This window comes from Leptodactylus fuscus, chromosome 4 (genome assembly GCF_031893055.1).
Source record: "Leptodactylus fuscus isolate aLepFus1 chromosome 4, aLepFus1.hap2, whole genome shotgun sequence".
Lineage (NCBI taxonomy): Eukaryota > Metazoa > Chordata > Amphibia > Anura > Leptodactylidae > Leptodactylus > Leptodactylus fuscus.
Genome location: NC_134268.1, coordinates 175,527,597 through 175,555,298, shown reverse-complemented (window position 1 = coordinate 175,555,298; position 27,702 = coordinate 175,527,597). Strand labels below are relative to the sequence as shown.

At 39.6% G+C, this 27,702-nt stretch overlaps 1 protein-coding gene across 2 annotated transcripts in view; it reads right to left on the bottom strand.

The window, feature by feature from the left end:
* COLQ (collagen like tail subunit of asymmetric acetylcholinesterase) overlaps positions 1-27,702 on the bottom strand; it is an 89,583-nt gene that overhangs the window by 35,103 nt on the left and 26,778 nt on the right. Inside the window, exons 3-11 of one of the 2 annotated variants that reach the window (XM_075271455.1) lie at positions 23,433-23,534; positions 22,064-22,108; positions 18,988-19,014; positions 16,841-16,912; positions 16,223-16,285; positions 10,150-10,176; positions 4,142-4,186; positions 3,754-3,789; positions 1,082-1,162 (exon numbers count right to left, since the gene is read on the bottom strand). In XM_075271455.1, the coding sequence (XP_075127556.1) occupies positions 1,082-1,162; positions 3,754-3,789; positions 4,142-4,186; positions 10,150-10,176; positions 16,223-16,285; positions 16,841-16,912; positions 18,988-19,014; positions 22,064-22,108; positions 23,433-23,534 (498 nt within the window). The remainder of the gene's footprint in view (positions 1-1,081; positions 1,163-3,753; positions 3,790-4,141; positions 4,187-10,149; positions 10,177-16,222; positions 16,286-16,840; positions 16,913-18,987; positions 19,015-22,063; positions 22,109-23,432; positions 23,535-27,702) is intronic. The other variant, XM_075271456.1, reaches the window with a different exon arrangement.

Below are 27,702 nucleotides of genomic sequence, written 5' to 3'. Positions count from 1 at the left end.
TAAGTAATGGAAATACACAAGCATTTCAAAGGACGATAAATGTAGAAAATGCAGAAAAATAGCATTTCTAATTGCCCATTCAATATGTTCCTCTTCTTTGATCCTAACATGTCTCATGATGGATTTAGAACACTGAGTATTCTATAACTTGGTCTCCGCACTTCAGTCCTCCACCCCTCCTTGCTTGACATTCAGAATAGACCCTAAGTTGATTGTAAACATTAATTTAATGTTAAACAAATGTAACCAAATAGCAGACCATATAATGGCCGCCCAACTTTCACCCAATGGCAGATGATAGGCAGGAGACGGATTGGGCAGTTAAAATTCAACATGCCCAATCCTTTTGTTCTCTGGAAAAACAAGCTATGGCTACAGATGTCTGACAGAAGCTTATACTCTTCTCTGCAATGAGAAGCGTGCACACAAAAGCAAACTAAAGCGTGCATATATACTGAGGCTGGGGTCAAAAGGAATTGCTGCTATACAACACATGTTCAGCTTATACCAATATGCTAATTGCTAATGCTGTTACCCATGTCTTGCCCCTGTCACCATGTCTAGTACCTGTTTCTTCAAGACACTGCAATGCTAATGTTGAAATCGACTATCCTGCACCAACTGCTTCTGATAACACTGGGGAAGGTAATGTGGTCATGGTGACAGTGACAGAGGGAGACTATAGGGAGCAGATTATGTGAGAGGCACAGGGGGTATTTTAACAGAAGAGGTAGGGCAATAGGTCACATGGTAGTTCTCAATAGTGTCTACAGGCAGGAGAGACAAAGGGGACTATAAACCAATTCTAGACACAAAACAGGACACACTGCGATCATGTGACTTATTGAAGAAGGTGAAAAGCACAATAAAGAAAGACACTGTGAAGAGACCACTATTACCATTGAGGGGATGGTCTTTCTATCAATGTAATGACTAGAAAAAAAATCACTGGTGTGGCTCATAGATGAAAAAAGATATTTGTAGTTGTCGCCTCAGTCTTGAGTTCTTGGAGTTAAAAAGTACATAAGAGAACATTTTACAATGTATTACAATAATCCCAATAATTATAGTTAGTCAATACCTGTTTGCCCCGCTTTCCAGGTCTACCAGTAGGTCCTCTATTTCCTGGGACTCCTGGTTCTCCTTTTGGGCCCATTTCTCCCTTTATTGTTATAGAAAAAGAATCAGTGATTAGCCATAGGCACCAAGAAAAGAAAAATGTGTATTACAGAGTATACATTATTTTTACTGGGTAATGCTGCACAGAATGTCACATTCTTTGTATACAAACCTATAGTCTGAAACATGGCAGAACACTATATAAACTATGCAAAATGAATGTTACCAATGGATTTTGGAGTTTTATTTTACAGTAGCTTGAGCCAGAATGAAACAGAAGATAACTACAGTATGTTTTATCTTAGAATGTAAGAAATGACGTTCAGTGAATATGTCAGATTTCAGCACATGCATCTATTTCTGTTCATTTGCTGCCCGGGCAAGTTGAAGTGAATACACCTTAAAAATAAATTATCTTTCCAATTCTGTTTTCCAAAGCCAACGTGAATGCAATTTAATTTCTACTTCTAGACTCAATTATGGTCATTACTTCATTTTCCCTTGGTGGGTTCATTCTCAAGTTAGAGAAACAAAACATATTTCGTTAGTGGGATCCTTATTTAGAAATTATATGATTATCACAGATAACATAGCCGCTGCCAGTAAGTAAAGCTATATTTAGCTGGTTATTAAGAACTGTAATGCGGATAATGCAAATGCATTGCAGCTTCCTCACTGTCAAAAGTGCATGGAGCACAGGCTGTGAGGTGACATAAGTTCATAAAGCAAAGGGTAAGTGAAGGTAACATGAGACAGTAAATGAGGTATGGAATCCCTGAAGAGCTACCAAGCATATTATTATTTACATCTCTTCCTGTGGTTATAATGTATTCAGGATAAACCACAACAGGAGATCATTGTTGACTTAAAGAGGACCTTTCACCACCTCCACCAATTCAAGTTTTTGGCATTTGTTAATAGGGGCTGATCCACTGATTCCCCCAATGTTTGCACTTTTTCTCTAGCCCCACCATTCCCAAGCAACAAGCACAGTTAGTTTTGGTGCCTAATGTGCTATATAAGCTCTGTACTGTCAGAAGGGCGGTGTCAAGCAGGGGGTGTGATTCATTGGCAGCCAGTGTCAGAGCTCAGAATCACATCCCTTGTCTGATCCTGTTTGACACTGCCCTAAATAGTATATCAGGCACCAAAGATAACAGCAACTTTAGAGCAACTTATGTTGTGGAACAGTAATTCTGTTGTCATATAAACAATTCTAAGATTTCATATGAACCAAGACTGTAGTTCTATCTGTATTCCAGAGACATCACCAGTTAAAAACACAGTGAGGACTGGCATGTTTATATGCAGCTGCTCTCAGTCTCAACTGCTGATATCTCTGGAAATAGTAAAAGTTGAGATGCAAACCCATATGAAAGATGAAAATCTCATTGTCACTATTCTATGTTATAAAATATCCAAGATATAACTGTTTGCACTGCTCCTCAGCCTCAATTTTCCTTCACTATATGTGACCTGGGCCGCCCCTTACAAGATGTGTACAATTTGTAGCTGCAATAAACAGGGAAACCAAGTCAATTTCAGTGCAGAATTTCACAAAAAGGAGTCAAAATATCAACATATATTAAAGTCACAAATGCTGCCAGAAGATCAAAGGTTGTTTGAAAGTTAAGTTACTCTTTAAGTCCGAGGCCCCATGTTGCAGAAACGCAGCTTTTTTTGTTACAGAATTTGCTGCGGTTTTTGAGTCAAAGCCAAGAATGGCCACAATAGGACTGGAAAATACAAAGGAAGCTCTTATACTTCTACAAAGAAAAAATAGAAAAAAGTTGGGGTGGGCACTCACCATTCGAAAGTCGGTAGATGACACTTCTCGTTGGTAAAAACAAAGTCCTTTATTAAGTGCGGATAAAAATAATTATACAGGGATACTTATTTTTATCCGCACTTAATAAAGGACTTTGTTTTTACCAACGAGAAGTGTCATCTACCGACTTTCGAATGGTGAGTGCCCACCCCAACTTTTTTCTATTTTTTCTTTGATAAACCGTATGCTAAATAATAGGGGTTGTATGCAACTGGCGGACTTAGCCAGTGAAGGGAATTAACAGAGGAAAAGAGGAATGACCCGAATTATAAGGTTGTTACATTATATATAGCTGTGCCGTCCAGTTTCTTGCTTCACAATAACAATCTTATACTTCTACCTTCTGTTCAATCCACTCCTGACTTTGGAAAAAAAAAAATGCAGCAAAATCTGCAACACAAAAAAGCTGTGTTTCTGCAACGTGGGGCCTTAGCCTTATAGCAGTGTATTGCTCTGACTGCAGAACTGATCACATCAGATAACAAAATAACTATTGCTGAGGCAGATTCAGGACTGGGCTACAACACACATGACATAGCCAAATACCATAGCATTGCAACTGCAAAAAATCCGTTTGGCTTGGATTTCTTGATACCATTATGTTGCAGTCATGCCAACTTGTGACTTGCAAAGTGCACACTTTCAAAACATTGAATGAAGCCAAAGCAACATTGCATTTCTGGGTCCCACAATGTTTTTTTGTGGCCAAAGTTGCCATGTAGTACAAAATGGCACACTGAAAATATACCGATTATTTTTCATGACTTGTAAAGTACTTATTAATAGTTAAGAATGGAAGCACTTACTTTTTGGCCAAGCATTCCTGGAAGACCCATAAAGCCCTGGAAAGGATAAACACAAACTATAAGGACAACCTCTTTGGTGAAGCATGCTCCAAATGCCTCTTCTATTTCCGTTCTCCCTGGCTTAGTTTAGTGTTGCCCCACTGCTGAACTCTGACACAGGATGTAATTTCCCACTATATTATTTTCCACATCGCTAGATAATATGGCTCAGGTTTCAGCGCGGATAATCACATGGTATGGGAACAGCCCGGTATCAACCCCAATGGACATATATTTTTACAGTCATCACCTGATATGTGCCAGGAGAAGGTGAACAAAGATAGTGATGGCATTTTACATCCAGTTCATTGAGTACTTCTTATCGTACTGATACAATAAAGTGTCCTACCTGATCACCTTTGGGACCTATTTCTCCAGTGTCTCCTTTTACACCCTGGATGGAAAGATATTAGAAAAGATATTACATATTATAGAAGACATACACTATAATTTAATCTGCCTACAAACATAGGGCAAATGATAGTCATGCCAAATCAATTATTACATTAACAGTGTTGTATGTAACATGTGCTATATATCAAACCTATAGCAGCAGAATATTCTATGACTGTAATGTAATGTAAACATGTAAAAATATATGGACATGGAAAATTTATGTTTATAGACATGAAAAATGTGTAATGATGTCATGGTATGTTCATAAAAAAGTGGGTTAATTCTTTATACTGAACATTGGAATTATAATATAGATATAACTAATTTTGCCAATTAGACTGCTGAGGAAGATAGACAGAGTGCATTTTACTTACAAAACAACCTGACAATATTGGAATGAGACTTTCGCTTGCATAAAACCATGAGTTTATTTAGTTGTATGTAAGTAAATAGAATATTATACACAATGATGATATTAGAGGAATAAATAGCCTTTCCTATAATTATTCTGTTTGCTGCCCAATGTCTGTATCTGTATACTCTGGACAATACACAATTACTTTTTGGTACCCCTTCTGCCTCCTCTCCCTAAAAATGTTCATCGTTGATAACATGATCCACTGGAGAGAAAATATTTTATTGCATGTGGACAAGTGTGGTTCACATCTGCGTTTGGTAATCCGTTCGGGGAGTCCGCATGGAGATCCCCCCAATAGACTACCAAACGCATTTGCAAGCGGTGTGCAGTGAAAGCACACGGACCCCATAGACTAAAATGGGGTCCGTGTACTTGCTGTGAGATCTCTGCACGAGTCATACGGACAGGAAAGTAGATTGTGAAGTACTTTCCTATCTGTATGTTCCCTGCGGAGATCTTGCGGCAAGTAAATGGACCCCATTATAGTCTTTAAAGGCGTATTAAGGGGACAATATACTTAACAGATTGTAGCAGGGGGACTCAAACATAACTTGCTTATGTCTGATCCCCCTCCATTCCAGTTCCCACACTGTCTGTGGCTCCACTGCTCTCCACTGCTGTTCAACACCTAGGAAATGCTTGATGTTGCCGATTCAGGCAATCACTGGGCGAGGTGGGTCACTTTGCCAGCCATTGGGCATTTCAGGAAGTGAAGGGTAGTAGAGACATGCAGTGGTGGAACTGGGGTAGGGCTCTTGGAAGGTGACTAACAATTTATGTCATGGCACTTATGTTTAAAGAATATATTTTGTTTCCCATGTAAAAACCACTTTAATGTCTTTGTTTAATACTTGGCTAATTTAAAGTACAGCAAACATAATTCCATGTCATAATTCACAATATTTTACGTATTTATTCACCACTGTAAAACCAGGTAAAATTATGTCACAAGATTGTCAAGAAAGAATTCATCTCATGCCTACAATGTAGAAGTAGAGGACAAAATAGTGATATTGTGATTCTGGAAAACACCTGTAAGAATTGGAGATTTCATATTTCTAAATCTTACGCGCCCAGTCATTTTTATGCCTTAGGCCATATACAGCAGATTACAGTCTTCTATTATTTCTATATTTGATACTCATTTCATCAGTTGCTATGCAAAGGGAAAAATCTGCAGCCAAAGCCGTGTATACTGCATGCACATGGATTTCAGGCTACTCTGCAACAACTGTGAGGGATGGCACACTGCTTAACTATAGCCACTGATCGGCCATTGCACACTACTGCTAAACTACATAGTTTGACTGCAATGAAAAAAAAATACTTGATCCAATAATACATAAATTCTAGGTTTTGTGATTCCTAACAGGATATGTGAATTCCTAAATAATAGGGTACTAAGCAGCAAATTCCATTTATATCTAATTAGCAGTACCCACGAGTTATTGCGCGACCTATTTGCATGGTGGGCCCGGGCCCCTTTCTTGCTTGCCGTGTGGCCGCTGTGGGCCTTTTCCCACACCAGTGCGCCCATGTAGCCTCGGGGCCCACACCTTGTGGCCCCCTACCTCGAGGCCCCCTTCCAAACCCCCCCCACCCTACCCTTGGCCCCCTTTCCCACCCCCCCTCTAGCCCAACATGCGAGCCCGGCGTAGCGTATCCCAGCCCGGCCTCACTGTTTCCCGCCATGTGCCGAGGTGACAGGGGCGTCCAGGGTCGAAAAGCCTTTGATTCCACAAAACAGAAAGGGACCATTTCCAAGGCCAGTAGTTTTGAAATACTGGAGGTAAGCAGCTTAGCACGCTCATGTGTGGCTGGATAGGTTTTTTCCCTTCCCATACTTGTTGGAGGGTGGGCTGAATATTAGAGCCAGAAAGAAAGGAACATGTTGGAGCAATTGGCATGTGAACTTCAGACGTGGCTCTTTGGCCAATGGTTCCTGTAATTCTTTTATACAAATTGCTTGACTGTTGTCCAGCCTGGCGCACATGAAGTTGGTGTGTACGTGGCATTGGCATTGGACAAGTAGGTTGAAGAAGTAGCCAAAGCTCGTGGTGGGCCAACGTTCACAGGCACATCCCTCTCTTCACTTTCTTGTTGATTAAATATTTTAAAAAGTGATGGGTGTACAGATTTCAAATGCCTAGGCATAGCATTTATATTGAGGTGCCTAGTGTCCTTTCCTCGGCTAAGTGACTGCTTGCAAGTCTTGCATATCACCCTCGTTGGGTCATTTTCATCTTTGGTGAAATATAACCACACAGTTTGTTTGGAGCCTTTCTTTTTCAGGATAGCACGTTTAGGCGCTTTAGGTCGCACAATATCGGCGAGAGTAGCGTTTACTGGTGTGCGTGTTATAACTGGGATTTGTGCATTAATTGGAGGACATTTTGGTGGCACTGGCAAACGAACTTGAACCTCATCATCAGAAGTAGTTCCCTGATCCTCTTCACGGGGAGACCAAGTTTTGTCAACATAGTCATCATCCACTGGCTCTTCTGAACAATCTTCCACACTATGGCATGGACTGGCCTGGATGATGGTGAAGGCAGCCGCATCTGGAATTTGTGTTTCATCATCGTCAGATGACAGCAGTATGTCTGTGAACTTGGACATTGAATGATCAAATAATGCAGCAGATTCCTCAGCTTCTTCCAAATTTGTTGGACAGGTTAATTTAGAAGGAGGTGAACTGGATCCCCATTGAACATTTGGCACAGCAGATGACCCAAAGCTTCATTCAGTGGAATATGAGAAGGAAGTCCTTTCAGAAGGAGATGCTTCAATATATGAAGTAATTAGTTGTCTGTGGACTGGCTTATCAGCATTCAGAATACCGGATTCGCCACACACACGCAATGCTGACATCTGTTTTTTTCCTTTCATGGCAGGTGGTTGAGAACTGGCCAGAGCACGACTGTTGGGTCCTTTTACTTTTTTAGTTTTTGGTGGCATGTTTTTTTTTTTAAAAAATGGTGTACTTTTTTGGCACAGGTATGTATATCTCAGAGGACAGGACTGCCGATTGGATTATAACAGGCACTGGTTGTCAGGAATGGATGTATACCTTGTTGGCTAAGGTATGTACAGTATATGTCTCTCTGAGGACAGGACTACCGATTGGATTATAGACAGCCACTGGTTGTCAGGAGTGAACATATACCTAGTTGGATAAGGTGTATATATATATATATACAGTCCTATGAAAAAGTTTGGGCACCCCTATTAATCTTAATCATTTTTAGTTCTAAATATTTTGGTGTTTGCAACAGCCATTTCAGTTTGATATATCTAATAACTGATGGACACAGTAATATTTCAGGATTGAAATGAGGTTTATTGTACTAACAGAAAATGTGCAATATGCATTAAACCAAAATTTGACCGGTGCAAAAGTATGGGCACCTCAACAGAAAAGTGACATTAATATTTAGTAGATCCTCCTTTTGCAAAGATAACAGCCTCTAGTCGCCTCCTGTAGCTTTTAATCAGTTCCTGGATCCTGGATGAAGGGATTTTGGACCATTCCTCTTTACAAAACAATTCAAGTTCAGTTAAGTTAGATGGTCGCCGAGCATGGACAGCCCGCTTCAAATCATCCCACAGATGTTCAATGATATTCAGGTCTGGGGACTGGGATGGCCATTCCAGAACATTGTAATTGTTCCTCTGCATGAATTCCTGAGTCGATTTGGAGCGGTGTTTTGGATCATTGTCTTGCTGAAATATCCATCCCCGGGGTAACTTCAACTTCGTCACTGATTCTTGAACATTATTCTGAAGAATCTGCTGATACTGAGTGGAATCCATGCGACCCTCAACTTTAACAAGATTCCCGGTGCCGGCATTGGCCACACAGCCCCAAAGCATGATGGAACCTCCACCAAATTTTACAGTGGGTAGCATGTGTTTTTCTTGTAATGCTGTTTTTTTTGGACGCCATGCATAATGCCTTTTTGTATGACCAAACAACTCAATCTTTGTTTCATCAGTCCACAGGAACTTCTTCCAAAATGAAGCTGGCTTGTCCAAATGTGCTTCTGCATACCTCAGGCGACTCTGTTTGTGGTGTGCTTGCAGAAACGGCTTCTTTCTCATCACTCTCCCATACAGCTTCTCCTTGTGCAAAGTGCGCTGTATTTTTGACCGATGCACAGTGACACCATCTGCAGCAAGATGATGCTGCAGCTCTTTGGAGGTGGTCTGTGGATTGTCCTTGACTGTTCTCACCATTCTTCTTCTCTGCCTTTCTGATATTTTTCTTGGCCTGCCACTTCTGGACTTAACAAGAACTGTCCCTGTGGTCTTCCATTTCCTTACTATGTTCCTCACAGTGGAAACTGACAGGTTACATCTCTGAGACAACTTTTTGTATCCTTCCCCTGAACAACTATGTTGGACAATCTTTGTTTTCAGATCATTTGAGAGTTGTTTTGAGTAGCCCATGATGCCACTCTTCAGAGGAGATTCAAATAGGAGAACAACTTGCAATTGGCCACCTTAAATACCTTTTCTCATGATTGGATACACCTGGCTATGAAATTCAAAGCTCAGTGAGGTTACAAAACCAATTTTGTGCTTCAGTAAGTCAGTAAAAAGTAGTTAGGAGTATTCAAATCAATAAAATGATAAGGGTGCCCATACTTTTGCACCAGTCAAATTTTGGTTTAATGCATATTGCACATTTTCTGTTAGTACAATAAACCTCATTTCAATCCTGAAATATTACTGTGTCCATCAGTTATTAGATATATCAAACGGAAATGGCTGCTGCAAACACCAAAATATTTAGAACGAAAAATGATTAAGATTAATAGGGGTGCCCAAACTTTTTCATAGGACTGTATATATATATATATATATATATATATATATATATATATATATATATATATATATCTGAGGACAGGACTGCCTATTGGATTATAGACAGCCACTGGTTGTCAGGAATAAACGGATGCCTTTTGTGAAAGGTATATACAGTCTGAGCACTATAACACCCTCACTAGCACAGCTAAACACCTGCCTACACTGACCCTAGCTACCACTGAGCTCCTCTCCCTAGCTAGTATGTGCAGCAAAATGGTGGCGTCTGCATCATCACCACCCTTATATAGAGGGGTGTGATGATGCTGCCGACAACCAATGAGCTTTCTGCCCACAGCTAACATGGTGCCTGAGTTTCAGGCGTCATGTTAGCTGTTCCCACAATGATTGGCCAGTAGCCAAGCATTGTGGGAACTTAACCTCCGACCTCGATCCCCCCGATCCCCACAATCGCTCAACCCTATTCATAACAGATGTTACCCCATTATCAATTTGTCCTCTACCTCTACATTGTATTTGCTTTAGAAAAGCAGTGTAGTTACTCTCTTAGTCACAGTTTGTCAGGATACACAACCAATAGAAGATCAAATAGCAATGGAAGGTGGAATAACAGGAGATATTTGAGAAAGAATCCTGGACAACTGCAACGTAGAGAATTCCTTTCTCTGATCATAAGCACAGTCTCTGGTTAGTATTTGGGCACAACCACTGACCTTTTCTCCTTTCATGCCAGGAAAACCCTTAAAGAAATGGCAGACATATTATCTAAATGTGCAACAGAAACAAAATATCAAACATGCTGTAGCTAAACAATGGGTAAAGTAGTATTACCGACTCAGTTATAGACTACAGCTGGCACTCTATCACACAATAGTTTAGCACATAGAAAACAAAGCTTGCATTTTTGTTGATTTTATGGTGATTTTTTTTAAATATTTCCCATAGTAACTGGAAAGGTGTTTAGAATTTACGGAAGACAAACTTTGTTAGAAGTAATTTTGCAACTATAAGTTACCCGGTACAGTAAAGTTACAGCTAAAGTAAATACATTTCTTATTACATTAATATTTAAGGGCACTGTATAATAGGGGAGGGGGGAGAAGCTGATCTCTGTGTTATATAGGTAGGGAACTGAAATTTTTGAGTAACAAGCAGTAAATACTGACAAGAGTCCTAGAACAGACAGTGAGTCTTGCTTAGGCCTGGTTCACATCTGCTCATGGGTTTCCATCCGGGAGTCCGCTTGGGGTTTGGAAACCTAATCCGCATAAAAAAGTGGTTACCTTAGGAAACCCGCAGACTCTATAGACTGTAATGGGGTTCATATAGTTTCCGTTCGGATTTGCACACAAAAAATGTGGAGAGAAAAGTGCTGCTTGCAGGACTTTTCTCTCTTCATTTTTCATATGGAGAGAGGAATGGAAAGACCTGAACACATATGTGAGCCGGGCCTTAGGACCAGAATTTGACCAGAGGCTGCCTCCAGATTACGGTACAAAAAACGAGTAGCCGCGACTGCATGCATCAAGTCGCGGCACTCCGCTCCGGATTACACCCATATGAATAGGCCTAGTCGGGAGGAGGCAGTGTCTTCGGGCGGATGTTGCAAGGTGAATCCGCCTGAAGAATGAGTTTGTCGATTCTTTTTTCCGGGAGCCTCAAAATCCTGACCAAAATACCCTGTGTGAACTCAGCCTTAACCTGCCAAGCTTTCCCTGTGTCATTGTGTTTGTGCAGATAAAGCTGTCATTCACTGTGTGTGGGTGGAGTCATTAGGACTCTCATTGTCTATTCTAGGAGTCCCATCAATATACAGTACATGATTTTTTACTCAAAATTCATGCCTCAAAACATATAAACTAATACATCACCATGTTCAGCTTCTAGTCATCACTCATGCTTTTAGAACACCATAAATTACAGGTCCACTTCAAGCTGGCTACACATGATCAAATATAACTTCTTTGATGCAAGGTAAAGGTTTGGCATGTTTTTGTTGTTTTTTTTTTGCCATGCAGAAATACTAGAAAAAGTGATTAGTATTGGCTTTATTGTGGTGGTGACAAAAAAAAACTAAAAAAAACTAAACTAAACTAAATTATAAATATATCTGACTACTCCAATTGTTTAAATCCTATTACCTTCTGTTCCAAAGAATATAAAGAGAATTCAATCGCAAGGATATTATAAACATGGAAAAAAAGCCTATATTGTAATTGGTGACTGCATGTATTACCTTACATTTATGCCATGTTTTGCATTAATGATACAAATGATTTATGGCTGGAATGCAAAGACTTAATGGCAAATGCTTTGTAGTTGGGGTATGAATGAAGAGTTGAATATTCTGCAGACAGGTTTATGTGATCATATCTGTCCTAATAAATCAGCAACACAAGTTACATAACTTAATGTTTCTAAATACAGGGAAAAATGTTATTAATAAAGCAGAAAATAAGATGTCACCTTAGTTAGTCCAAACACAGAGGGAGACATTTTATTGTTACTGTATTACACATTATACGGCAACGTTTGGAAATGATCTTAGAGTAAAACTAAACCCATGAATAATTAAATACATAGACCAGCAGCCTGTAATTTATAACTAGAGAATCAGTGTCTGTACGTGTACTCCATCCTAAAATTTACCAAAGGTTTTCAGATCCTAGAACATCTTTTTGTTGTCAACTAATACTATTACATTAATTCTACTTCAGGCGGAAATGCTGCTTTTTTTGTTGCAGATTTTGCTGTGTTTTTTGTACTAAACCTTGTAGTGGCTACAGAAGGAATGGGAAATATATAGGAAGCCCTTCTCCCTTCTGCTCAAACCACTCCTGGCTTTGGCTCAAAAAACACACAGCAAAATCTTCAACAAAAAATGAACTTGGGGCCTCAGGCATGAGTCTAAGGCCCCAAATAAAAGGCATAAAGCGCTGCGGAAAAGACCATCGTGGAAATGCATCGTGTTTTTTTACAGAAAGTCCACAGAGGAAACCTTGCTATTTCTATTATACCTACACGACGGTATAATTTGTAATAGACATGCTACGATTTACAATAACACAACGGTTTTTGAAATTGAAGCATGTCCGCTGCAGATATTTTTCTGCAATGTGTGGATGGGATTAGCCAGAATAATCCACATTGCAGGTACTGTGAAACGTTGCGGTTTTTGCCAAATCGTAGTGTATACACTATGTGGGGCCCAGGCCTAAAGGGGTTTCCCACAAACTTAACCATGTTTAAAATTGTAGGTAATTAAAAGTTAAACATTTTTTAATAATATTTTAATAACATTTTTAAATAATTACAAGTTTGGCAGACTTTTGAAGATTTTTTAGGTCCCAATTGGTTGCCAATGAATACAACCATGAATGCACTGAAAGCCAGGATGATATCCTTGTTGTATCAGGGTTATCTTCTCTTGCATACACTGTCCATGCCTAATAACCTTGCGACTATAAGAAAATCATGGCTGGATTTCTGACAAGTGCCAGACCATAGAAAGTTCCTACATTCATAATCATATCCATTGGCAACTGCTCAAGACAACAGATGCCACCACTAAGATGATTGAAGAAAATCTTTAAAACTCAGCAAATTTTTCAATGATTTATATCTGCAAAAATAATTAAAATTAAAATTATCTCCAAATCTGAATATGTTTGTGAGACTACCCCTTTAAGCAATGCCCCACGGGACAATCTGCAGGAAAAAATGCGGCAGGAACGCATCGTGGTTCTTCACGCAGCACTTTAAACAGAAAGTTCACAGAGTTTTCCTCCACGGACTTTCTGTTACAATTATAACTACAGGGAAGCCGCCAGCGTTTCCATAGATATAATTGACGTGGTGCGATTTCCAAAACCGCACCGTTTGTGCTGCAGTTTTTACTGCACAGTGGGCATGGTATTTGCATGAATCCCATCCACTCTGCAATTACTGTAAAACGCCGCAATTTTTCCTACGGCGTTTACGTCGCAGGCAAATCGTAGCGTTTCCGACCCATGGGGCCCAGGCCTCAGGGGAAAAAATTTAGAATCAGTGAGGCTCATTTATAAAGCTACTTGCGCCTTTTTGGCATACAATGCACCTTTTGAGGTCTATTTCTGTGCTATGCTTCATTTATGAAGCATTTCTGCCTTTTTTTCACGCTGTAATGCTGCTCTTGGCACTTTTGTGTTTTAGAGGGGAAAGGGGGCGTGGTCTAAATGAAGATCCTTTTCACACTGTATTTATGACTTTTAAAAAGGTAAAAAAATGCACAAATGCACTCCAGTAAATGGTCAACGTAAAATAGCCCATCAGGTTAGAATGCATTAGAAAGGGGCAATTGTGCTTTTTTTTAACCTTTTTGCCTAAAAAGGGGCAAAGTTCACATGCCTAAAAAAGGCGCCTCTAAACTAACATGTACACAACATTTAACAAGGAGGTGTGTTCCATATGTGGTGAGAATGCCCCCCAGTCCAGGCCTTCTGGGTGGCTGTTTTTCAATTCATGTCCTCTGTGGTTGGCCTCAATATTTCGCCATCACCAAGCCTTGCGCTTTGTTTCCTGGATTCTGGTACATTCCCAACTGGTTCACATACTGTCCTGGGTCAGATTATCTTGGCAGCTAGATCCATGATTGCCCGTCAATGGCGGGCTGCTCCTTGTTTGACAATGAATGAGCTGGTCCACCATGTTAGTTTAGCATATACCCTGGAAAGGATGCTAGCCACCAAAAATCACCCCTTTTCCAAATTTCGCTCTAAATGGGCTCTCTGGCTCCCCCTAATGGAGAAGGGGAGAAGTTCCCACAGCTTCTGCTCCCCCTACTCTGCTCTTCCTGATAGACACTAGCTCCTGGTAGGTGAAGGGCTTGACATATTCCCCTAGCCTTATATCTATCTCAGTTTCGGGCACGATGTAACATTGAAGTGAGCTATGTATTGTTGTACTTTGCATTACCAAGGTAGTTTGTTTTTTGTTCTATGTTATCTACCCCCTATTATTGTCGCTGTTTCCCCCATCCCTTGTATCCTACTGCTGATTTCTTTGTTTTTTCTCTCAAGCGTCTATCCCCTAGGGTTAAACCTTGCGGATTGGACTCTTCTGCTGATGGCTATAGCTCTTGTTTATCTGGAGCATTTTTGCCGACTTTTATGACCGGACTGTGCGTTCCCGACCCAGATTATCTGTAATTTTTCTGTATTTTACATATGCCTTCTTGTTTTATTTTATGTTTTATTTTTGTATGTTGTACAGTTCTGCTTCCTTTTTATGCTCTCAAAAAATTCAATAAAAACCAAATTTAAAATAAAATAACAAGGAGGTATGCCGACATCAAAAATAATCTCCACAGTAAAAATAGTCTAAAAAGCGCACCTGTGAAAAGTATGGCCAAAGCAGGGGCAGATGATAAAAAAAACACCCAATGCCTTCAATAAAATCACAGCAATTTTTCATTTTCCGTAATCTACTATTACAGAGACAGACCAACCTAGTTAACATTTACAGAGGTTCTCTACTTTAGGATATATGAATGTAGTAAGGGAGGGTCCGTTCATGTAAGGTTTCATTTCTGAACAGCTGGCTGTTTCTCCTCAGTAACAGCTGATAGTGGGTGGTGTGGATTGGGTCCAAGCAGGACAACCTTCCATTATTAGCTCATTAAGTAACCCTTATGGACATAAAGTGCAGCTTACAAAAACTGTTAATATTCTCATTCACACATATGTATACCAAGATAAAGCTGTTAAAGCGGTTTACCCATTAGCAACACTTATACTCTATCCACAAGGCAAGACCAAGTCCCCAGTGTAAATGGAGCAGTGGTGTGCACTTGTGGTCACTGCTCCATTTACTTGTATAGGACTGACAGAGTCTTATGCTCTGCTTTCTCTGTCAGTCCTACAGAAGTGAATGGAGTCAGTGGCCAGGCATAAGAACTACAGCTCCATTCACACAGGGAACTTGGGGACATTCTGTTCTTTTGATCACTGTGGTGCCAATGGCTGGACCCCAAGTAATCAGAAACTTATCCTGTGGATAAGAGATATGTATTGCTAGTTATACAGTCACTGAGTAGTGGATGGGATTCTAGTAAATTCCAACCCCACAGTGCGCTAAAATACGTGCAGCATGTCAATTATACCCACGGAAAGGCCGGCGGTTTCCCTATAGGTATAACTGAAGCAGAAAGTCCATAAAGGAAACCTCCACGAACTTTCTGTTCAAAGTGCTGTGGGGAAAACCCTTATGCCTTGTTAGGGTGCATTCACGCTGAGTATACGCTGACTGATTCTGAACGTTAAAACACGTTCAGAATCAGCGCGTACAAAGCAGATCCCATTCATTTCAATGGGAGCCAGCATACATGCTCTCCCCATTGAAATGAATGGGCTGCTTTTTTGCCTATTGGTTTCAATGTGATACGCGTGTATCACACCACCTTTGCTGTGGTTTTTCCCGCTGCCCTTTTCACAGACAGCCCGCAGAGGTTTCCTCTATGGACTTTCTGCTTCAGTTATACCTATAGGGAAACCGCTGGCCTTTCCGTAGATACAATTGACATGCTACAATTTCCAAAACTGTAATAATTTTGTAATTTGCAGCATTTCTGCAACGCTTATTTTTCTGCAACGTGTGGCATTTATGCCGCATGGGGCTCTGGCCTTACAGTGTTTGCTATCTTTGGTATCTTGTGATAATATATAAGATTGCTTCTTTATTCCAGAAACAGGTTGAAAACAGTTAAAAATGAAAGAACACATCATTTTAGACATTGCTAATTTTACAAACCTTGGGGCCCATTGGTCCTCTTGATCCTGGTACTGCCAGTGATGCAGAGTCCCCCTTTTCACCCTGGAGACCAAATGATTATAAATTATTGAAGTACTATGTTTGATCCAATGATTTTATTAATGGCACCTAATCTTATGTCCTTGATCTACATATGATCTCTATTCAATTTGGAAGCTTTAAGAGTATTGGTCCCGGTCCATTCACTTTTATTGGATTGACAGAACTAGCTGAGTACAGCTCTTATAGAAGTGAATGGAGTGGTGGTCACCGATCACATTGTCATGATCAGAGGGGGGCCCAGCAGATGGACATACAGCAATCATACATTTATTACCTATTCATAAGATATCCCGTATCAACAAATGCTGAAGTTTTATAAAACAGACATAATAGGACAACAAAACAAAATAAAACCTCCAATTCACAGTCTATAATTTTGTCTTCTATAACTTTATTCACTTTAAATAACAACTATAATGTGATGACATAATAAAGTCTGCTAACACAACAATGCATGGCGCCTTGGAGGGCATAAAAAAATCATAAAATTGCATTTTAGCAACACATAACTTCGCTTATTGTATTCAATGCATTTTGTATCTGTAGAACACAAACCTTTTGTCCCATTGGTCCTGATGGTCCTATAGGGCCTGGCATACCAGGTACACCAGGAGAACCAGTCTTACCCTGAAAATTAAAAAAAACCCCATACACATATAAATGTACAGTGTTCAACCAAGTAAAGTATATTATCTATTTATTTTATAACATCTACATAAGTGTATAGGTATTTCTACTTTAAGTTATCTCAAAACTTTTTGATGCCACCTCTCCTTAGGAAAATAAGGCTAGGACTATAGGGCAGGTTTTATGAAAAATCGTGGCTTTACGGTCAAAAAAGCCCTACTCAGATTTTTTGCAATGTTTGTCATAAGGAAACATTGAGGTTTCTTTGAAGTTGGAGTAATGCAGAAAGTTTCTGTTTGTGACTTTATGTCGCTCTTGAGTGGTCAGATAATAGGTTCCCCACACTGCCAGCAAGTGATTATTGATGTGAAGGTAGATGCAAAAGTACACTGTATTTATTGTATTCATTTTACACTGTATTGATTGCATTAATTGTACACAGTATTGATTGCATTAACTGTATTAATTGTACAATGTGCTGATGCTGTGCTGTGCTCATTGTACATAGTATTGATTGTATAAATATACTGTAAAAGAAAGCAAATGCAAGGAGCTGCAACCCCCCCCCCCCCCCAATGGTTACACTTCGACTGTTTCATATACAAAGAATAAATGAAAGAAAACTCTGTAGGCTTCATGTCGTGTATGCTGTTTTTTTTTAATTAACATTGTACACTATCACTATAATAAACTAAAGATTATCATGTCTGTTTTAATAAACACATTAAAGCCAAGCAACACATGACACGGAAAGTTTTCACTGTATACCAATGATATCTGAGTTAACGCTGTCATGTCTTTAGATTTTTCCTAGAGGAGGGTCAGGAGAGATCACATAGCGTTATCCTATTCTGTTAAAGTAGTTACAGTCCGGTTTATAAATAACACTTTCTTCTTCTGCTTCTAAATCGGAGCACTTCCGACAGAGAGAGGATGTATATGATGTTGCAGACCATGTGAGGACCTAAGATATTTGTAGCTTGCCAGTATGGTATCTACTATGTGAGCATCCAAACTCCAGACTTGCCGAGCCTGTACAAAGTATTTTTATGATACTCTCATCTGACTGCCAGCACATCCCAGACTACTAAGTGTACTAAGTAGAAATGGAGTTATTGATAAAGACATAACAGCACAAACAAGATGGCTTATTGATAAACAAATAGCACATTTTAATGTTCTTTAAAAACAATGGATGAGTCCCAGGAGACAATATATCACCTGCATTGGTAAGATCTGTTATCTACAATATCATTTTTACACATTCCTATCTTCACCTGTCATTCCTGTTACTTGCTGCCCTTCCCAACCTCCATAAGAGTCTACAGCCTCAATGCACAATAAATAGGCTACCTGTACCTGCAGCATAGCCGGGGGATGGGGGAATCTCATGACACAATGGGGGAATTTTACCGATCCATGCACTCTAGAATTCTTGCATTGTAAAAGATGCAAAACAGCGTTTTGTAATGTTAAGGGCTTCTTTGTATTTTTACACCACTCTTTCTACTTTTGCAGTAAATGTATCAAACATTGTGCAAAGTCTACTAAATGTAAAGCAACATCATACAATTCAGATTCCAGAAAAACTGACTTTAGAAATTCTCTGTCATGATAAATCTCCCCTGTTATGATAGTGAAAAAAAGGCATGATATAAGTAAGGATCCATTCACACGGAGGAAAATGGTGAGGAATTTGGTGTGGAATTTCAGCGCTGAAAAAAAAGCCTCCCATTGACTTCAGTGAGTTCATTTTTCCACTAGTAGAAAAAGGAACCCATTGAAGTCAATAGGAGGCTTTTTTTTTCTTAGCGCTGAAATTCCACACCAAATTTCTCACCAATTTCCTCCGTGTGAATGGCCCTTAACCTTCTCTATAACTTAGGCCTCTGATCTCTGGTGTAGATTCAGGGAGTACAGTAGTAGCAGTCGCTACCTGGCCCTGGACCCCGATTACAGATTTTGGACTGCGGCCCAGGAGTTCCAAGCTGCATCTCTGCTTCTAATCTAAACTCCATAAACAATTGCACTTTATGTAAATGAGAACCAAAACAGAACAGAAAGTTAAAGTTTACCTTTCTTCCCGGTCTTCCAATTTCACCCTGTAAAACAGAGAAACATTAATATGAATGAAAATAGATAAAATGTATTTAAAAATACCATCAGTGGGAAATAAATACTTAAATGTATTTCTGTACTCACTAACGGAAAGTTGTTAGTCTTAGAGCGGGTTCACACCTGCTCCCCGGCCTCCGTTATGCAGGTTTCCGTTTCCTGCCCGAAACTGGGCAGGAGACGGAAACCTGCAGTCATTTTTCAAACCCATTCATCTGAATGGGTTTGGAAAGTGTCTGGCCGTGAGCCGTTTTAACCAGACACAAAGTCAGACATGCAGGACTTAGTGTCCGGGTAAAAAAAAACGGTTTTGCCGCGGAGAGCACAAAACGCTCCCCAGTGCTCACGGCCGGACACGGTCTGTCAGGTTTCCGTTTTCTGTCAGCTGTGATACACGCTGGCGTTACGTAGTGTGAACGCACCCTTAGATAAGTTTATCCCTTCAAAGTCAAACAATAAGGCTGAGGCCCCACATTGCGGTTGTTTGGTTGCAGATTTTGTTGCGTGTTTTTTTAAACCAAAGCCAAGTATGGATCCAAAAAGAATGGGAAATATATAGGAAAGTCTCATACCGGTACTTCTCCCTTCTGCTCAATCCACTCCTGGCTTTGGCTCAAAAAACTGCAGCAAAATCTGCAACAAAAAAAAGCTGCGTTTCCGCACTGTGGGGCCTAAATGTTATGCGCACTAAAAAGCTGCCAATAAAAATTACAAAGCATCATGCAAAAGAAAGAAACCAAAAAAATAATACTTTGAAGTTTCTCAATGGACAAATATAGAAGATATACTTGTAGGTCTTAGAATGCATTGTTATAAAAACGTAGGACTCATTTTCTTTTAACAAATACACCGATAATTCAGTATGGAGGGTAAATTCTCTATAAATTAAGCAACAATTTAGCTTCTGGCTATGATTACATATGAGGGTTTGTGCAGACCAGGAAAAGCTCAAGATGTGTTCATGAAACGTATCGGTACGGCTTTATTTATTATAACAGTCTAAAGAGGAAGCTTTCTTACCGAAGGTCACCATAGAAAATGTGTACGGCAAAATATATCTTTTATTGCAATTGGATTCAATGGGTGAAGTACAATATGCCACTTTATGGCAGAGAAATGTGTTGAAGTCTCCCATCAAAAGTATATGATGAGAAAGCTACCCAAGGTATAAACTGGTACAAGGTGTTACTAGCAAAATGCTCAGAAACTGTGTGCGCACCACCTTTAATGGGAGATGAGACGTTTTGGTCCATACCTTGTGCAGGTGTTTAAAGGGGACCCTTCACCACATCCATCATCTTTGCAACCTTTAAAGGGATTCTACCATTAAACTACCTTTTTTTTTCTAATGAACACATCGGAATAGCCTTAAGAAAGGCTATTTGTCTCCTACCTTTAGACGTGCACCGCACGTCCGCCGCACCGTTCCGTAGAAATACCGGTTTTAACCGGTATGCAAATGAGCTCTCCGCAGCAATGAGGGCGGGCCCCAGCGCTGAAACACCGATGAACGCGTCCCCATTGCTGTCCAGAGCTCTTTCCTGAGCCGCCTCCTTGTTCTGCAGCAACTCCGCCTCTTCTGGCTTCTCTTGCTCTTGTAGTTCTATACAGGAGCATAGAGAGGCCACCCCAAAATGGCCGCCGGCCAGCTCCTGTATTGAACTGCAAGAGCGGCTATTTTTGGGTAGCTGGCGGCCATTTTTGGGTAGCCGCTCTTGCAGTTCAATACAGGAGCCGTCCGGCGGCCATTTTGGGGTGGCCTCTCTATTCTCCTGTATAGAACTACAAGAGCAAAGAGAAGCCAGAAGAGGCGGAGTTGATGCAGAAGAAGGAAAGAGCTCTCGGGCAGCAATGGGGATGCGCTCATCGGCCTTTCAGCGCTGGGGCCCGCCCTCATTGCTGTGGAGAGCTCATTTGCATACCGGTTAAAACTGGTATTTCTATGGAACGGCGCAGCGGAGACCACGTCTAAAGGTAGGAGACAAATAGCCTTTCTTAAGGCTATTCCGACGTGGTAATTAGAAAAAAAAAGTAGTTTAATGGTAGAATCCCTTTAATCACCGGCTATCTATTTTTTCCTAAGCAATCACTGCTATTAGTTTCAGTGCCCAAAATGCTAATTAAGCTCTTACTTTCAGGTGGGAGGTCCTTGTCTGTCTCCTGTAGTCTGGGACCACCCACCTGGCAATAGATAGCATCATTAGCATATTGGGTGCTAAAATTAAAAACATTGATTGCTGAGGAAAAGTAGGGGCTAGAGAAAATAATTCAACTGCCCTTCTCAATGGAGTAACACTTATGCAAAGTGTTGGAAATGGTGAAGGTAGTGAAAGGTTCTCTTAAGTAAGCATGAAATAATCTTGACTCTTAGCATCCTGTTCTAACTATCATAATAAAAAATGTGGTTCCTCATGAAGCAAAGACGTCATTTTAGGTAGCACATATAACATAGCTATTTTGCAACTTAGCAGCACTTCTGGGGCTGTTTACACCCCTGCTGTAAGTTCAAGGAGGCTGCAACCTTGTAAAATATCTGCATTACACACAGTACATAACACAGGTCCCCAAACATTTCTAGCATGCACTCTCAAATACGACAGATGGTGCTGAGCCACGCTGAAGAGAAATCATCTACTAAGGATATGACCAAGTCACATACAAGTCTTACTCTAGTGTACATTGCTAGTTATATGGATTTGACCCTTGTTAAGTGTCCGTAATATCTAATAGTAAATAGCTCCACAGTGGCAGAGTTCTGCAGCTCTGCTCCTATAGATAGATCATCACCAGTATCAAAAGCTTACCAAAGCCTGGAAACACCTTTAACTACATAAAGGAAGTTTTAATTGAGATTTTGGAAAAAAAAAATAAAATTGTCTGCAGTATATGACCGCAGTGAATTGAATTTAACCATGCTTATCGGACTGCAGTCTGGCACTTGGATTAAAGAGGTCACAATGCATCAATAAATAAAACCGCTAAATAATTCAATCGAGCTGTAAAGAGCTGCCAAAATGAAGGCATGCAGAAACCTACTTTTTCTCCTTTTGGTCCAGCTGTCCCTGGAAAACCTGGAGGCCCCTGGTGATGAAACAAGAAATAATTGTCATATGTATTGTCTTATAGTACAGTATATGTAGTGGAATCTATAAAAGTAACTATTGCCTTTTTTTTTTTCTTGTTAAAGCTAGATATGTATCACCTTTTTTTAACCTGATTTTAGTGTAGATTTTTTTTTATTTTCTGAACATGGTTATTGGGGATGTCATCTTGCCTAACTTCCTTTTTTGTTACACTTTAAAAACACAATAGAAGTGGCGAGTGTCAATCTATAATTAGGCTTAGTGGTCAGTATATAGTGACATTGAAAATGTAAAAAAAAATAATCCTTAAAATTCTTAAAAAATAGGTTTGTATGGGACATACTCCCGCCGATCACATATTGCTGACTTCTCCTACAGATAGGCCATCGATATATAAGTCCCAGAAAACTTTACTATAATAACTTGGTTTAAAACGTCTGAAGTGTTTTGTCTTTAAAAGTATGCAGCCAGGAGATATTAAGAAATTCAGCACCATGGACAGGTAAACTTTATGAGAACAATTGAAAGCTCAACAAATGATCAGGATATAATATAAATGGAATATGAAATATACCAAGACTAAAAGTGGCCAGACTTTAAAGGAAAATTTCAGAATCGGAAAATCTTTTTTTCAGTTGGGAAGAGGTAGAATTGAGTTCAAATGAGATGAGACACAGTGATGTCTGACAAGGGCTTATTTGCCTTTCCTCACTACAAACACATGTATGCTCAGCCAAACCAAGTCTGCATATTTACAGGGGATTTGTTCTCAATGACTGTTGGCTAAACAAGAGTTTGCTTACAGCTATCAAAAACATATGGCAGGCTTAATGACATAAAGGAATACTGTCATTTTTATAATGCTATGAAGCATCTGAGACTCCTGGTTGCAGTGATTTTATCTCTGCATTAAATTTGCACACATGGTATTTTTAGAAATGTTGATCTAAAGTTTTATATCTAAAAAAATGTATTATTGTGTACAAAAATAAAACCTTACAATTAGGAGTGTAGAGCCAGGGGGGCAAATCTAGCAATCAATACAGTTCCCTGGAGTCTTAGGGGACCCAATGGCCTTTCTACAACATAAGAAGACATTGGTATTACTGATGGTAACTATTATGCAATGGGGCCCAAGAGCCTCTACTTCCAATATCTCTAATAATGATTTTGTGTATTAGTTGTTACTAATCTTAAAGAGATATTTTCATCTCAGAGATGAGAAAATCTTGAGATAAGAAAACCCTAAGGTAAGAAAAAATGAAACTACTGGCTGAGATGACAAGGACCCTTTAAGAGACACTGAGTTGCTTTACACGAACCTGAGGTCCTGGAGGTCCTTCTGCCCCAGGTGGGCCTGGTATACATATAGGTATTGTTGGATTTAATTCCTGAGGTGAGTTTGGATAATCCAGGTCATATATCTACAAAAAAAAAACAAGGAAACAAAATAAAAGGATTAAAAAAATATGATTATCATAAAAATCACAAATCCTTTTTGAAGAAGTGAACATGTCACATATTCCTGGTTAATGACTTAAAATGACTGAAACAGTTTTGTGTAAATGGAATTAAACGTTAAGAGATTTGTTTGATAGTTGTAGGTGCATATTGTATCGTGAAATGGGCTGATAACTAAATGCCTTTGTATCTACCAAAGACGATTGGACAGGTTTACTAAACCTGTGTAATATATAGACAATGTAAATTTAGTATAGACCACACAGTGTAAGAAATAGCCAAATTTATCACAGTGGCTCACGCTGGATGATGACTTTGGTGCATCTTGATCGACATATTAGGCATTTTTGTATAAGTTTATTGACTTACTTTGCACCAAAATGTTGATAAATGTTGTTTTTATTTTAAACTATGCCTTTGCCAGTAAGTCACAACTCCTTTTCTTCAAGCAATGTCTCCTGTCTAGCGAAATGAAAAAAGTGTCTAAAGCATAAATATGGCGCAAGGCATGTCTGTCTGTTTCTTCTACAAAATGGACCAGAATTCTGGTGTTCTACATTCACATCGCCATTGTTTTTTTCTATTTGTTTAATGGGATGTGACGGGTGCCCATGATGGTGTCCAAAATTTTACCAGACAACATAGCGCAGTATTGCATGCTTTTTTGTCCACGAGTTTTCACACATCTGTGATGTGAGCATAGCCTTTGCTTAGTATCGTCCCCAAAGTTTTCGGCTTTGTTTTCTTCTTCGGTCTGAATGAAATGGTTATTCTCATCTCAGCATATCGCTGTTGGGATGGAACTATCTGCTTCCAAGTCCCAGTCCCTAGGGCTAGACGTACAGAAATGGCTGAGTAGCACTACTGCTGCACCCTATATCCGTAACTCCCATAGAGGAGAATGCAAGCTATGGAAGAAGTATAGAACATCTATCTACATTGTTTCCAACTGTGAAGCTATGGAAAAAGGGTAGCTCAGCTGTACTACTCTGTTTCCATAACTCCCACTCTCTCGAATGGAATAGCGCAAAGCAGCACTGCTGTGCTGTTCCTGCAAGTTCCACCCATAGGGATCACAACGGGGAGCAGATATTTAGTGATTTATTGAGATGAGAATAACCTTTTAAAAATAAAGTTTTGTAAGACAATGGGGGGGGGGGGAATTTATTAACCCATCAACTTCAGTTTTCTGACATAGACGGGCGGCGCAAAGGTGGTGTATCTTTGGCGCTTTTTGTGCCAAATGTGTGTCACATTGTTGGTGTCTGTGCCCCGCTCACTTCTTTACTCAAAATCGAAGAGACCAAAGTCAGAAAAATGCAGTAATACCAGGAAAGGAATATGTAAATCAGTCCTCCTTGGTAGAGAAAGAGAATTTGCTACAGTGCCACCTTTTAACCCTATAGATATATGCTGACATCATAATCTGGGAATATAGCCAAGCCATAATAAAAGAAAGAGGGAACCATGAGCAGTGAGTTATATGGGAAATCTATACCAGTCCTTGACTTGATTTCAATTCTGGTACACAGGAATAACTCAGAATTACTAGTAGCCCGGAGCCTCTTAATAATTGAGGCACATCTCACACTGGCAGGGGAATTTATTAAGACTGGTGTAAGATATGTCAGTCTTAATCAAATCCCCCAATAAGCTCTGAAGTCCTTAAATGTGTTCCTAATGTATATATGGCATACAGTTTACAGTATATTATTTCTGATTTGGTAGCTTTAATATAACAAATCGCTGTCTATGTAGATGTCAAAAACTAGGCTTTAATATTCCAATGACCAAAAATGTGATTTATTTTTAGTTCCACATCGTGATGTTTCAAACCTGAACATACTTTGTACAGCATCTTGTGATTGACACTGACATGTGATCTGACATATGGATGATATATGTTTTGTCATGTTAATAATTGCTAAGAATAATATACTGTGCTGGTGAGCAGTGAAGCTAAAAGTACAACCCAGTAAATCCTGGAGAGAGGTTTCATTTTTCTGGAACGTCCTTCTGGAAGTGTAGCCTGTATAATGAACAGTAAAGGCTGAACATACAGCTAATGAAATTCACCAGGTTCTATTAGCTAGATTGGACTTAGCTTTCAGTGGCAGGTTTTGCATGAGTAATGGTTTTCAAGGGCAGAATAGAAAACCTACAAGAAGAAGAATTGCAGATTCCAGAAATCACTAATCGGTGTATGGTAATTGATTCTTTTCTTCACTGATACATTGTAACCCTTTCCTCAGTTGTTGTATTACTTGGTATTATTCAACATAATTAATATATACTGTATACCGGTATGTGCTATGGATTCTTTTTTTTTTTTTTTTTCTAAACTCATTATTTATAACAATCAAAATAATTAAGCACACAATACAGGAACACAAAAGTGAGCCCCAAACAGCAAGGGCCAAGAAAGATAACAAAACCCCCCCAAAACCATCTCTCCCAAAGGAGAACAATAACAATGCAGCATAATAAAGCATATCTGCATAGTTACTGTAGCATGGCTACTAAAGAGAAGAAGAAAGAAAAAGAAAAAAATTATATAGGAATTGTCGTAGTGATAGTCACATCTGTGATGGCCCACCACAACAGACCCATGGACTGCTAAAACAGTGGTTACCAATGGAGCCCAGCGGACCCTATTGACTATAATTGGATCCACTTGGTGTCCATTATTTTACACTGAAACCACCAGACCAAAAAGTCGGCCTCGCAGCATTTGTTCAAAGGTACCTGCAATGGAGTCTCCAAATTGCCACCAGTGCAGATGTCACCCTAGCCCAAGACATTATCAAAACTAAGATTTTCAGAACAAGGTTTGTATTTCTATGTTGGCAAGAAATGGATGAAGTGTTGTGCATACAGTCACTGCCTAAATCCAATATCAATAAGAGCAGTCAAATCAAGAGCGGTCCCCTGTCTCTGCACATTGTGGCATCCTTTCTAAAAAGATATGAAGTGTGAGCACTGTATATACATAATATACATCTAAGTTTTTAACATATGCATATTTCACCATATGTTTCCTCAATATCAGAAAAAAAAGTTTTATTTTTTCAATGACTGCTGGGTCCAAACATAATGTGTAAAAAGAAAATATATGGTAAATAAACACATATACACAGTATATATTACTTTTAAACATTTTTTTATGTATTTAATTGAAGAACTTGGGGTATTTTATTGAATAATGACTGCAAAGTTTCTCCTTAGGAAAACTCTAATAGAGCATTGCTAAGGAGAATCTGTAATTAGAGTCTTTCATGTGTACTATATATCAAATTATTTGTTTTACCTCTTTTTATTGGGGAATCACGAAGACATACCTCACATTAACAGTGTTACATAGACAACATGGCTAAAACAGTTCTGAAACGTATAACATATCTGTAGTGCACCACTGTCAATTGTAGGTTAATTGTAGGTTACACAGTAACACAGTATTATGTACTGTAATAACCCCTTCATCCCCAGGCAGCAGGAAACTGCCAGCACAGTACTTTGTGCTGACAGCCTGTCCTGCACACATGGGTTAACCTCACCAGTCTGCACTCACTCAGCTCTGCTCACTCCATCCCCCCCCCCTCTATCTTCTTCCTTGATGATGTCTCCGCCCCTCCCCCACTGTCAGGACACACATTGAGACCCTCCACCGCCCGGAACCCGACATCTCAGGTGGCCTCGGGCCTCAAAAAGTAAGATTTATTCTTTATTTATTTTTTGGCATATTAACTAGTGAGGGGGCCCGGGCCCCCTAAGGTGTCAGTCCCTGTGGCAGCTGCTACCACTGCTACCGTGGTAGTTACGCTACTGCACTAAATGTATACAGCTAAGACTATGCCCCGAAGGACCTGTTTTGAATACTACTATTAAGGGATATAAGGAGAGGGTCTAGGAGCTGAGAATTTGGCACCAACAGCATGGCGGTGCTGTGAATATCTGAACAAGTCTGTTCAAGTTAGAGTGAACTTATGCCTCTTTAAAAGTGAGAAGGGTGTCTTGCTGTTATATATCCTTCAGGCTATGTAAACCAGCTTCTTGTCAAAAGCTCACACCATTCAGGTGAATCAGATGTGGTGTGAATGAAATATTCCATAAAATCTGCTAAAATATCCCTAA